Source organism: Sturnus vulgaris, chromosome 2, assembly GCF_052056855.1.
Source record: "Sturnus vulgaris isolate bStuVul1 chromosome 2, bStuVul1.hap1, whole genome shotgun sequence".
NCBI classification, from domain to species: Eukaryota; Metazoa; Chordata; class Aves; order Passeriformes; family Sturnidae; genus Sturnus; species Sturnus vulgaris.
This window is the reverse complement of record NC_142244.1, coordinates 41,379,575-41,392,128: the sequence shown is the minus strand read 5'-3', so window position 1 is coordinate 41,392,128 and position 12,554 is coordinate 41,379,575. Positions and strand designations below refer to the sequence as shown.

General features: G+C 43.0%; 1 protein-coding gene across 1 annotated transcript; it reads left to right on the top strand.

Moving 5' to 3' along the window:
• The first annotated feature begins 53 nt into the window (after window positions 1-53).
• On the top strand, window positions 54-7,491 carry LOC106853948 (high affinity choline transporter 1-like). Its single transcript, XM_014877492.2, has 8 exons — window positions 54-231; window positions 1,213-1,326; window positions 2,899-3,054; window positions 3,507-3,655; window positions 4,201-4,344; window positions 5,316-5,469; window positions 6,309-6,526; window positions 6,942-7,491. The coding sequence occupies exons 1-8, from the start codon at window positions 54-56 to the stop codon at window positions 7,461-7,463; spliced, it is 1,635 nt and encodes a 544-aa protein (XP_014732978.2). The 3' UTR covers window positions 7,464-7,491.
• Window positions 7,492-12,554: the final 5,063 nt, after the last annotated feature.

The following is a 12,554-nucleotide window of genomic DNA, read 5'->3' as shown; positions in this document are numbered from 1 at the left end:
ACATTATCATCACGCCAGTATTCCTCTCTATAACCTAAATTAAGCATCAGAAAATGGCTCTGAATATATCAGGCTTAGTGTCTCTAGGTGTATTTTTTACATTAACTTTAGCCACTGGAATTTGGGCTTCTTGGAAAAGCAGAAAGGATCAGCAGAACAGGAACCCAACAGAGATGGCCATGGTTGGAGGCAGGAATATAAATGTTTTCATTGGATTGTTTACTGCAACAGGTAAGTTTTCTTAAAAGACTTAAAAATTCTTCTTAAAACACGTGTATTGCATAGATCTGTGTGACTTTTATTTCAAAGGAAGTGAACTCCTTTAATGTCAGGGCAGATTTTGCCTAAGTGTGACTTTAAAGGAGTATGGTTTCATGAATCATTTTGGGATGGATTCTTACAAACCTCTTTACACTGAGCAGAACCTAATGTTTATGTAGATTCTCTTAAATGAAAGAGATTAATTTAAGAGTTTAGTTAAGAGTTAAGAGTTTAATTTAATTTGACAAAAGAATACAATACTTTTCATTAAGGAGGACTGTGGTCTTAATTGTGAACCAGTTTCTGTTATCCAACATAACAGAAGAATTTTACTCACAGAAAAGTCCAGTTCTGTGTGAAATAAATTGTCACTCAGTGAATGTTGGTCTCTGTCTTAAAGAGAGAGCTTCCCTCAACTTCCCTTTTCTCTCCTTGCTGCTTGGCATAATCTGAAATTTGCTTCCCTGACCTGTTTTTCGTAAAAGCATACCCCAGTGGCATTGGCTAAGATACTTAAATCATTGTTGCAGGTTTGTTACCCAACTGCATTGCCTGTTTGCATTTGTTTTCCCTAATGTCTATTTTCTTAGACCCTGTAAGTAATGCTCTTGGAGGAGGGCAATTCTATTTCCTCTAGTAAAAGTCTTCCTCTGAGAAAAAAAATATAATTAAAAATCACTATATTCAAATTGCCTCTAAATGTTTAAACATTGAGCTTTTCCATGCACACACAGATATCTATTCTTGAAGCTGGAAAATTATTTAGAATGAGATTCTAATACTATTACTATAGTCAGCAGCACATCTCTGTATGGCAGAAAACTGCAAAGAAAATAGAGGTGTGATTAAATATTTTTATAAGAAAAATGATTACAAGCTCTCAGAGTGTCCTGCAGGGCTAGTTGAGACTATATCTCTCAATTCTGACCTTTTCATCTTCCATGATTGCAGCCACCTGGGTAGGAGGAGCATATATCAACGGCACAGCTGAAATCGTCTACCTGCCTTCTAAAGGATTACTGTGGGTCCAGGCACCTGTGGGATTTGCCTTGTCCCTTGTTATTGGTAAATAATTCATATAAGTAGGACACATAAGCCTTAAAAATATATCATAGGAGTATATTAAGATATGTAACAGAATATAGGGTATATTTTAAATGTGATTTTGTTTTTCAGTCTCCCATATATCGAGAATAAGCACTTATAATGCTATCCTCTCAACTGAAACATAAGTTAGGGTAGCTTGGAGCTAGTGTAGAGTTCTGTCTGCTTGTAGTAATTTATAGGACAAAAATTTATAGGACAAAATATCTGAGGATTTAGAAAAATGTGTTTGTGCATATTGCTTTTTTCCCATGGTCTGTAATTCACAGACTATTGAGAGTATTGGTATCTAATCTTTTTATTGGAATTTCTGTGTGATGAAATAATAATATCTTGATTTTTTTCACTACAATGCATACTTCTGAGTAGTCTCGTCTCAGGATGAATGTGTCATGCATCCAGCTTATGCCACTTCATAGCTGGTCACTTTTCTGTTGAAACTAAGCTAAGTGTGTAGTGTTCTGTACCTGAGTTGCCATTTCTAACTCTGAGAATTACTGGGCTCATGCTGAGGTTCAGCTGTCTTGCCAAGACCAAAGTTGCTTTCAGCCCACATTATGTTATACCATAACTCTCTAAGCACACAGGATGATGCAAGCAGGGAGACCTGTGATGACCTTACACAGGAATTTCTAAAAGAACAATAACCTTTATTTTCAAGTCAAAGAAAAGAGTCCAACTGACATGAATATGAATCAGGCTTGGAAATATATTGCCAGCACTGCTTATGTGAGTAATTCTTACTAATGAAACTAAGGAGTGCAGGTCTGATCCTGCAATCTTTGCTCCGGTCAGTAGTGCCCAGACAAGCAGTCCTGTTGGCTTCAGGGTTAGACACAATACACATTCTTTGCTTTTAATGAGATGGCTGCACATCTAAGGTCCAATATTTAGATGAAGGTGGGTGGGACTCAGCTCAATGCACAGATTAAAACAATATAGTTCTGGGAAGAGACAATGAAGCCACCAAAATGAAAAATGTAATCAGAAAAGGACCATATATCAACAGGTTGTATCACATAACCAAGGACAAAACTTTCCCTCCTTTTTAGCCAAATATGAGTCTTCAATGCCTCACTCTGTTTACTGACATCTTCCACAGGATACTTTTCAGAAAACTTTGTCTCAGATTAGTAGGTCTTTGAGGATGCAGAGGAGATTATATATGGGTATCCACTGAGCTAAATTCCTGTTACAGTCACACAGGTATTTTATGCCACTTGGAGTGCCACAGAGGGTCCTCTCTGGCCTTCAGTAGCCACACCAAAAAGGTCATATATATCAGCTGTGAGCAGATATCCTTTATAAGATGCGACCTCTCAAATGGATGAAACCCCACATTTAGCAAATTAATGTAAAACGTGGTGTCTTGTTGGCTGCATCATTTTCTAGGGGCCTTTACATATGAATTCCACATTCACTAGGTGAGTCTGAGATGCATATACCATATTACTCTCACCTCTTTTTTTTTTTTTTTTCCTGGAATATAAAACATGCAAAACATTCTACCAAAATGTCATTACTTTCTGATAGGTGGTTTTTTCTTTGTAAATCCAATGAGATCAAAGAATTACGTGACAGTGATGGACCCGCTTCAAGAAACTTATGGGAATATGATGGGAACCTTACTCTTCATTCCACCACTGCTAGGAGAGGTGTTCTGGTTTGCAGCTATCCTGGCATCTCTGGGTAAATACTTGTTTTCCTGTTATATTTGTTCAAGGCCGTGTGGACTGACAGAGTGTGACACACACTTGGATTTTGTGGAAAGCTGTGCTTCATGTCTCCTTTGAGAGGAGAGGAACAAGCATTTCTCATTTCTAGAAATTGTTTCTAAGTTTAAAACAAATAGTGCTATATATTCATTATATTATAATAGAGAATTCTTCCAATGTGAGTTTGTACCTTCCTCTTGCTTGTGGGAGAGCAGATGTAAAAAGGCAGAGTGCTTTGGCAATGGCCATGCAGCAAGGTGAAGCAGTAAGAGCAGGAAGGAATCATGGGCTCTCTCAAGTTCCCACTGTGTATTTTTCATACAGTATGTTGTACTGGCATCAGGGAAATAACATATCCTTATTTATCCTGTATTCTGCACATATGAAACCTGTCTTAAAATACTTGACTGCTGTCCTTGCCTGCAGGAGCAACAATGAGGGTCATCTTGGATATTGGAGGCTCTTTGGCTATCACCATCTCGGCATGCACTGTCATACTGTACACTCTGCTGGGAGGCCTCTACTCTGTTGCCTACACTGATGTCATCCAGATGGTTTTCATTACCCTCAGCCTGGCAAGTCCTGTGCATTTCTTTAGTACCAGTTTTCTGACTAAAGGGAAAAGCCCTGCTCTTCTTTTCAAGCATGTTTCAGACCAAAAATAACTTCCTTGACCTACAGGTCCCCTTTAGGAGAGCAGGTTTCCTGAAAAATGTTAGTCTTTATAAGTCTTTGTACCTTTGCATTTCAGACAGTGCTCACACAAGCCACTGGCACTGTGTGCTGGGTGAACACAAAAAGGTCTGCACAAAAGTGAAGTTTGCAGAACCTGTCTAGAGACATATTGAATGGAGAGAGATCTGTCTATAGAAAATACCAATTAACCTCAATTACAGACTCGTGTTCTTGATGCCATGAACAAGAACTATGTAGATTTAGAGTAAGGAAGGAGAAGAAAGGAAGTGTTGGATTTTAGGAACATACACTCCCACAAGGAAGACTCTGAGTTTAGGTTTAATCTTACTTAACTCTGCATTCTACATCTACCTTAACTTAAATATCTGTTCTCCAAGAACAAGGACACTGGGAAAATGGTTAACAATTTCCATTTCTATTCTAGTGGATCTGTATCCCCTTTGCCCTGGTGAATTCTGCAACGGAAAGTATTTATTACACTGCAACCCATCAATCTTACCAAGACCCTTGGATAGGGAAGATAGAAAAACAGTATCTTGGAAGGTGGCTGGATGACTTCTTCTACTTGGTATGGAGTATTTCTTGGACAAGTGGTTGGGAGGAGGAATTGTGCAAGGGCTTTCTGTCTGGAAAGCTTGTGAATTCTACCAGCCAGGATGCCTACATTGCAAGGCCAGTTGACACAGGCTGGAGGTGTAAAACTGTCTCTCAGCACCACCTGCAGCCACCTAAATGGACTGGGGAGACCCAGGGCTCAGCTGTGGGATGAAAAGAAGCAGTAGGGACACCCCATCCTTTACCCACATGGAAGAACATATCTCTTGGGTAAGAGCATCCAGGCAGCCAGCTCCTCTCCTGGCACCTAATGAGTCATTTCCTACCTTTTGAGACACTGGTCTTGCAGCCTCAGTAGTGTGCTCTTAACATAAATATGTAAAATTCCCTCTATTTGAAAAAATAATAATAAATTAAAATTACATGACTGCGGGTCAGCAGCAAGCACAGTGCAATTGGCTTCACTGCACAACACAACTTTTGAGTTAACAATATAGCCAAGACTCCAGGAGGTTGTTCTGCTCTTACTAAACTGATAATAGGGACACACAGAAGCTTGTTTGTTGAGGAGAGAATCTTCAGATTTTATCTGATTAATTTTGTGTGCTAAGAAAGTGAAAATTATGGGTTTATTTTCCATTTTAAAAGCAGAATAGCTAAGTTTGGGTAGATTCATTTACAAAAGCTGCATTCCTGAAAAACTTTCCTTTCACTTCCTCTGTGCCTGATTCACAATTCCAAACAACCGTTTTTCAGTTTTCTCCATCTGCCAAACCATGAACTTGTTTTCATTAAAATTTCACATCCATTGCAATGAAAACAAAGGAAAAGGGAATTCTCGACTATCAGAAATATTATCCTCAAGAGTTAGAGCTGGGCAACACTTATGCACTTGAAATGAGAATCCGATAACACTAGAGATTATTATGGATGATGCCCTACAGCAGCCTGGTGGGTACCACTGGTAACTGATGAATGTTTCAGGTGCTTGGGAGCATCCCGTGGCAGACTTTCTTCCAAAGGGTGCTCTCTGCTGCCTCGACAGGACAGGCAAGGCTCATCTTCTACCTCTCTGGACTGGGGTGCTTTGCAATGGCCATCCCCTCAGTGCTCATTGGGGCTGTTGCAGCATCAACAGGTAAAACAATTAGTTTGTCTCTGAGTAATTAATGTGGTTTTGGCAAAGGTGATTAAAACAGGATCCAAAGAAGTCCCGATAGAGACTTCAAATTACCCTGTCCCATGGTCCTCAACACCAAGATAGGTGATCTGTACCAGAAAATGTGGAGCCCTCTGAGATACATTACACAACTACATATGGGCATTTAAACAGCCCTAAGACCTATTTAGAGCTATTTCTTTATGATGAAATTACTTTTCCCAGACTTTGTGCTAAGGAAAGATGAAGGCAGACTCTCTAAGCCTTGTATAATCCTATTTTAGAGGAAATTTTATGCTTCCTTCTGTTCATGCCTTAGACATGTAAGACACAGCGATATTACTGCAGACTGTTAATAAGGTTCTTGCTTGAAGGACTCAAGAGGTTCAGTCCTATAAACTCACAGTCTCCAAGCAGGGAATCAATCCTGTGTTGGCTGTGAGCAAGAGAAAAAGTGCAGCCAGATCACTGATCATTCAAGGAAATCAGCTGAAGTCATGACTTCATCCAATTCCCTTCTCCTCATGAGCAAAGTTTGACCTTTAATTGAGCCAATTCTGGAATCACACAAAGCACACCTTTTCTACAGATGCTGCTGAGGAAAAGGGAAATTTTTGATCTAGTGGGAGCTGCAGCATGCTAAAGGGAATCACAAAAGTTCACAAAAGAACCCAAAGAAGTCAGTCTAAGTCCTAAAATATTGCATGGATCTCAGTTCTTAGCCCTTCTGTGACTGGCCTCTGTGAAAAGGTAATTTCAAAGTCTGCAGAAATGTCCACTAAGGATTTGTTGTGACTTTTCCTTGTTTTGTTTTAAAGACTGGAATCAGACAAGCTATGGTCTTCCAAGTCCATTTGAGAGAGGGGAGTCAGCAATGATACTACCACTTGTTTTACAACATCTCTGCCCAGCATACATCTCCATTACTGGTTTGGGAGCCATCGCTGCTGCTGCGATGTCTTCTGCAGATTCAGCTCTTCTCTCCACTGGCTCCATGTTCGCTCACAATATCTACAGGAAAATCCTGAGGAAAAAGGTACCTGGTTGCAGCATCCAGTAGTTTGGGTGTCAGGAAAGGCAATCTTGTTTCAAGGCTATTTCCAAACCAGTCTGTGACTGGAGGTGTGTGTTCTTCAGCTGCTGAACTGATTTCTGCAGATAGAGCTCCAAACATAAGCTGGGGTGTTTATATCTTTGGCAAGGGTACCCATACTGGTGAGCTTTGCTCATTCTAACATAACTAGGATAAAATTTGGACTAAGATATTAATGGAAACAGCATAAAACCATGACCCTTAAAATCAGAGGGGCTCTCCAGGGATGCCTACTTTGCCTGGCTGCGGGTGGCAAGTGGTGTCTGAAAGCATCAAGGGCTTGGGGAGAACCAGCTTAGGCCACAGCCAGGGCAGTGCTGGCCATCCTGTCTCTAATGCTGCCATCTCTGCTTTACAGGCTTCAGAGACAGAGGTGCTGTGGGCCATGAGGACCTCCATGTTGGTGTTTGGGGCCGGGGCTGCTGGTCTGGCTTTTTCCTCCAGCTCTGTCTATGACCTCTGGCTCCTCAGCGGGGAGTTGGTGTACGCCCTCCTCTTCCCCCAGCTCTGCTGTGCCCTTTTTGCCCCCTGCACGAACACCTATGGATCTGCTGCTGGCTTCTTGGTTGGGCTCCTGCTGAGGCTGCTGGCAGGGGAGCCTGCCCTGAGCATCCCCCCTGTCATCTGCTACCCATCCTGCTCCTTGGTGAACGGGACCTACAGCCAGCTCTTCCCCTTTAAAACATTCACCGTGCTTCTCACCTTGGGCACAATCCTTGCTGTTTCACACCTGGCCAAGGCTTTGTTTCAGAGAAACCTCCTCCCTCGCAGCTGGGATGTTTGCAATGTCGTGGGGGGAGCCGCCATCCTCATCCCCTTGCAGCAGGTGGAGAAACAGGAGCGTTTGCCAACCATTGCACCAGGAGAGAACCACGATTAAATGTGGGGCTTCATTTGAAAGGCCACGGTGTGTTCAGCAGTTAGAGCATGGCACAGATAGCATCGCTCTTTACTTTCTCCACTAATGATTTATTTAAATTCCTCACCGAGAAATAAAGAGGCATTCTGTTTGTCCAAGAAAATGTGAGTTTGAAGTCAGCAGTGATTAAAGTCACATGGTGATGGAGCACAATATTGTGGTGGTGACCACGAGACACCTTGGGCCCCAGCAATGGTTGCCTTGAGGTGCCCCTGGTATTCCACCTGACAGCAAAGCTATAATCCTGCTCCACACTTAGGGTGTTCCCAAGTCACATATTTTTCTCACCACAAAGAAGACAAATTAACATCTGATAGATCAGGTAGTCTTGATTAAAAAAAAAAAAAAAAAAAGGTGAGAGCAGACGTATTTCCATTAAACAATTAAACAGCAAGTGGTTTAGCATAATCATCCCTAGGGAGCACATCAAACCTCTGAAAACACAAATTACTGAAAGCAGTGCAACTGCCACAGCAGTGCAGCAGTAATATCAGTTCTGCGCCATTCCTTGTATGCTTTACAAAGTTTTCCTTCATACTGCAAAAGTTTTTGCACATCTCTCTCCACTGCAATATCTGCCAGTGGATCACTCAGCCTGGGAATGTGTGAGACATCCCCTCTGTACAGCCTGGCAGGACAGCAACAGGTAAGGAAGATAAAGCAACATTCCTTAACTATTCACTAAGAAAGAATTACATAGCCACTATTTACGAAATTGTAACCAGATAGAAAAACAGAGGTGCCAGACAGACTATTGGATGAATTTTGTCTAAAACAGGATGGTGTGTGACATACACAAACTGGTGTGTGAGAACTCAGAGGACTGTGATGACAGAAAGGTGCTGGAAACTGATCCTAAACTTTCCTGCAGGGGCACAAAATCCTAAAATCCTGAAGGCAAGATCCTAAAAGATTCAAGCCACAGATGAGTACAGAAAAGCCCTCAATAACTTGTTTGCATAAATTTTTAATGGCGTGGAAGACAAGAAACCCAGATAAATAGTGAGTTTGGATTCTAGCCTGAAGTCTGATGGACTGAGAACATCCCCTGTGAGATGTATCATTAAGATGTGAGCTAAATTAAAGATTCAGGAGGATTCTATAGTAGTGGCTCACAGATGGCTGTCATTTTACCCTCCCCTCAGTGGCTGTGCAGCATCTTACTGGGGTCAGTTGCAATCCACTCACAAGAGCCAGAAGGAACATCACTCAGTATCTTTCCAAAGTGGTTGAGGGAGCTGCTGGGAGTGGAAACACCTGGCACTATTGAAAGGAAGATATTTACTGGCATAACCAAAATATCTTGCAGTAGAGTAACCCTCACAGCCAAGTGAGCTGCTGAGGTGAAAACAAGGTGCTGCTCTATGATTTACTTCCAGCATGTGCATGCACAAGGTGAGATGCTCCACCAGTGCCACTGTGCACTACTGCAGCAAGGAGCCATGAGACTCTGAATTGTACCAAGGCAACTGCCTTGGCTTGGGAGGAGGGCTGTCAGCCCTGCACTCTAGGTATGGCTTTGAGGACTCTGCTCCCTGTGGGCGATCATTCATCTCTTTTAAAATATCCATCCTTAGCAAGGTGGAGATTCTGCTCCTCATCAGAAAAACGTCACATAATCATAATGTTTTGTGCTAGTGTTAGTGAATACGTGGGCACACTAACCTCCCAAATGCACAGCAGTCCTGTTGATATAATTTGTTAAACCAAGACCAGAAATTCTCTCCTGTGTCTCTAGAGACTGCCATGAAATATTAATTATAATGTGTCTAGAAAAGGGAATAAAAGACTGGTTTAAAAATCAAAAGCTTTGCCATTGGCTATGACCCTAGGCAGTCACCCACGGGAGACTTTCACATAGCAGTGATTTGAGTGGGAGCGTGTGAGGTTGTGCTTAGGCAAGGGAGGCACCAAAGCTGTCATTACCTCAGCGCCAGGAGAACAGAGCTCTTGTTAAATCACAGTTGCTGGATGCTGATTCAAGCATACTCTCCTGAGAGACTCAGGGGTGACCTAGTTTGGGGATCTGTCCATCCCCCTATGTGGAGCAGATCAAAGCTGACCTGCTGCATGACCTAGATAAGAGTGAAACCCCAATGTCCTCATGCCAAGGTCACCCTACTTCCTGACCCTAGAATCATAGAATGTTAAGGACTTGGAAGAGACTCTAAAGATAATCTAATTCCAAGCCCCCTGCCATGGGGAGGGATGTCACTTACTAGGTGAGGTTGGTCAGGGTCCCATTCAACCTGGCCTTGAACGCTTCCAGGGATTGGATATCCATGACTTCCCTGGGCAACCTGTTCCTGTGCCTCACCAACCTTTGAGTAAAGAATTTATTATCTAATCTAAAGATACCTTCTTTCATTTTAAAAATACTGGCCCTTATCCTGTCACTATCTGTTCATACAAAAAGTCCCCTTCCCTCCTTTTTATAAGCCCCCTTAAGGTACTTGAAGGCTGCAATGAGGACTCCATGGAGCTTACTCTTCTCTAGGCTGAGCACCCCCAGATCTCTCAGACTGTCTCCATAGGAGAGGTGCTCCATCCCTCTGATCATCTTTGTGGCTTCATCTGGACCTACTCAGCACATCTTTCCTGTGCTGGGACCCCAGAACTGGATGCAGCACTGCAGAGGGAGTCTCACCAGAGCAGAGGGGCAGAATCCCCTCCCTCACCCTGTAGGCCCTATTGCTTTTGATACAGCCCAGGATCCATCCCATACAGCAGCTCTGACAGGAAAATGCCTACTTCTGGAGATACCTTTTCACTCCACTGTTGTGCTCAGCTTCTGCTGTTTTTACCCTGCAGAGACCCGAAGTTTGATATTGCAGCCTTTCTGTGCTAACAGGCTTGGCATGGCAGGCAACAGATCCATAGGCAATAGCTTCCTGAGAGAGCAGCAAAGGACACTGCTGAGGAGTGACACCACCATGTTACCACCCAGCATCACCACAGAAACTCACAGACTTCAAACACGAGTCTTTGCTGTCAGGGGCATCTGGCATACTCAGCCATACTTGGCCTTTGCAAAGCTTCCCTAAATTTCTACCACTAACAGCCCTCTGCTTTGTGTGAAGAGAGGAATATAGCAAAGACACAATTACTGTAACTTTCATGAATGTTTACCATTTTCCACCCTTACATGACTCTCTCCTCTGAACATCCCCCAGCAAGCTTAAAAAGACAACAGTCATCAAGGTCGGACAAAGTTTTGGAAGCAATTACCTGCAAGCAAAATAAATACAAAAGTACTTCTGTCCTGTACTTAATGCCCAAATGCCTAGTTGTTCCAGTCCAGCAGACCCAAGGTCCTTGAGGTGTTGTTAGCATGGGGGATAATGACCCAGCTCCCATGAAACCATTATGTTCATGGGTTACAGCTTCCAGTTCAACATTCTTTTATTTTTCTGTCCCCCCTTCATAAAAAATTCACCTGAGCACTGGAGGACTCCAGTTTACCTCTCCACATGTGGATTTACCTCCTCTGACCCTTAAAAGTGTCCATGACAATGACTCTATACCATTTCAGCTTTCATTAACTTTTCTCAGCCTAGACTGCTGCTACATAAAGCAGCAAGCACCAGCATCCAGTAGTACACTTGGAGCCTGGGCTGGCAGGATCCACTGAGATACCCTGAGGCTTCCACTGTCTTGCCTTTTTTTGACATTTTACTGTTCAACTTCAGAGCATCTGAGATGGTATCAGACTGAGATTTGATTAAGAAAGAAGAACCATACAACATCAATGCCATGTGCATTAGGTAGATTAACAGCTGGCAGGTTTGAAATGTAATTACAAGTAGGAAATTATCATTCAGTATCCACCCTCTAGTGAGGGTGATTCTTGGAATTGTGCTATGGAACTGCACTTAGCAGTGACAGGGTGGGCAATGAGGAGCAGTCCACATCATGTGCTCAGCTGGTCAAACGAGCTGCAGGTCAGTGTGGGCTCATGGACAATCTAATGCAGGTGTCTACAGACACATCAAGTGTATCACAGCCTAAAAACAACTGTTGGCTGTGTTGTCCTCAAAGGAAGGTCTGAGTGATGCTATGCACTGCAATGTTAAGATTTAGGTGAGATCAATCTTACCCAGAGCATGCTCCTGCTACTTTGTCTCTTTTTTTTTTTCCTTCCAGGCAGGATTTATGGCAACATCCAGGGTCTGGAAGTAAAACTAGACAAATTAAGACTACAAATGAAGCTCAGCATTTTAAATGTAAAGTCCATTAAGTAGAGCAAGTTGGCAAGGGCTGAGGTGGACTCGCCATCACTGAAAGTGCTACAGCGAAAATAGAAGCTTTTCTCAAAGTTATCCCTGTGTTTTAAGAGGAATCCATTCAGTGTAGCCCTAGGGTATCTGATGTCCAGGCCGGAGTTCAGACTCACAAATCCCAGTAGCATTTGTTCCTTACTTCTCTCAGCCCTGCTAGCAATGAGCAATCAGGTACCACTGAGATAACCACTTCCACTTCTGTCTTAATACTGACATTACTCAGAGTCCTGCTTGTCACCCTTGAACTCCAACAATAAGAAGTCAAGAACACAGTGTGATTTGGATTTCTAAATCTAAACTGTGTCCTCCATCAGCAAACTCTCTTATCCTGAACCCCAAGAGGTCTGTTCAAAGATGACAGAAGAAAGTCTCCTACTCTCAGTGGTAGCAGCACTGCACAACCTCCTCTAGCAGCCACCTACCTACCCATCCTGCACAGAAAAATCAAGTTTCCATCCCTGGTGTGTGGGGAGCAGCTCCTAAATCCCCCCCACACATAGGCTGAGGTGGGGTGTAAGGCCAAGGCTATAAGTGGTGTTGTGACATCTGTGTGTGGAGCTCCAGGGGGAAACCACCCCCTGTGCCTGTGCAAGGGTCTGAGCTGTGACTGCCCTGAGTTACCCGTACTTGTTTCCAGGGGAGACACCATAATTACACCACCATTGCTCAATCGCAGTCATTATTTGACTGCCACATGCCTGACATGCTTCAGCAGCTGTTCTGCAGGACCAGAGGGGCTCGATTCAATTCGCTTCAGTGCTCTGTATTCCCA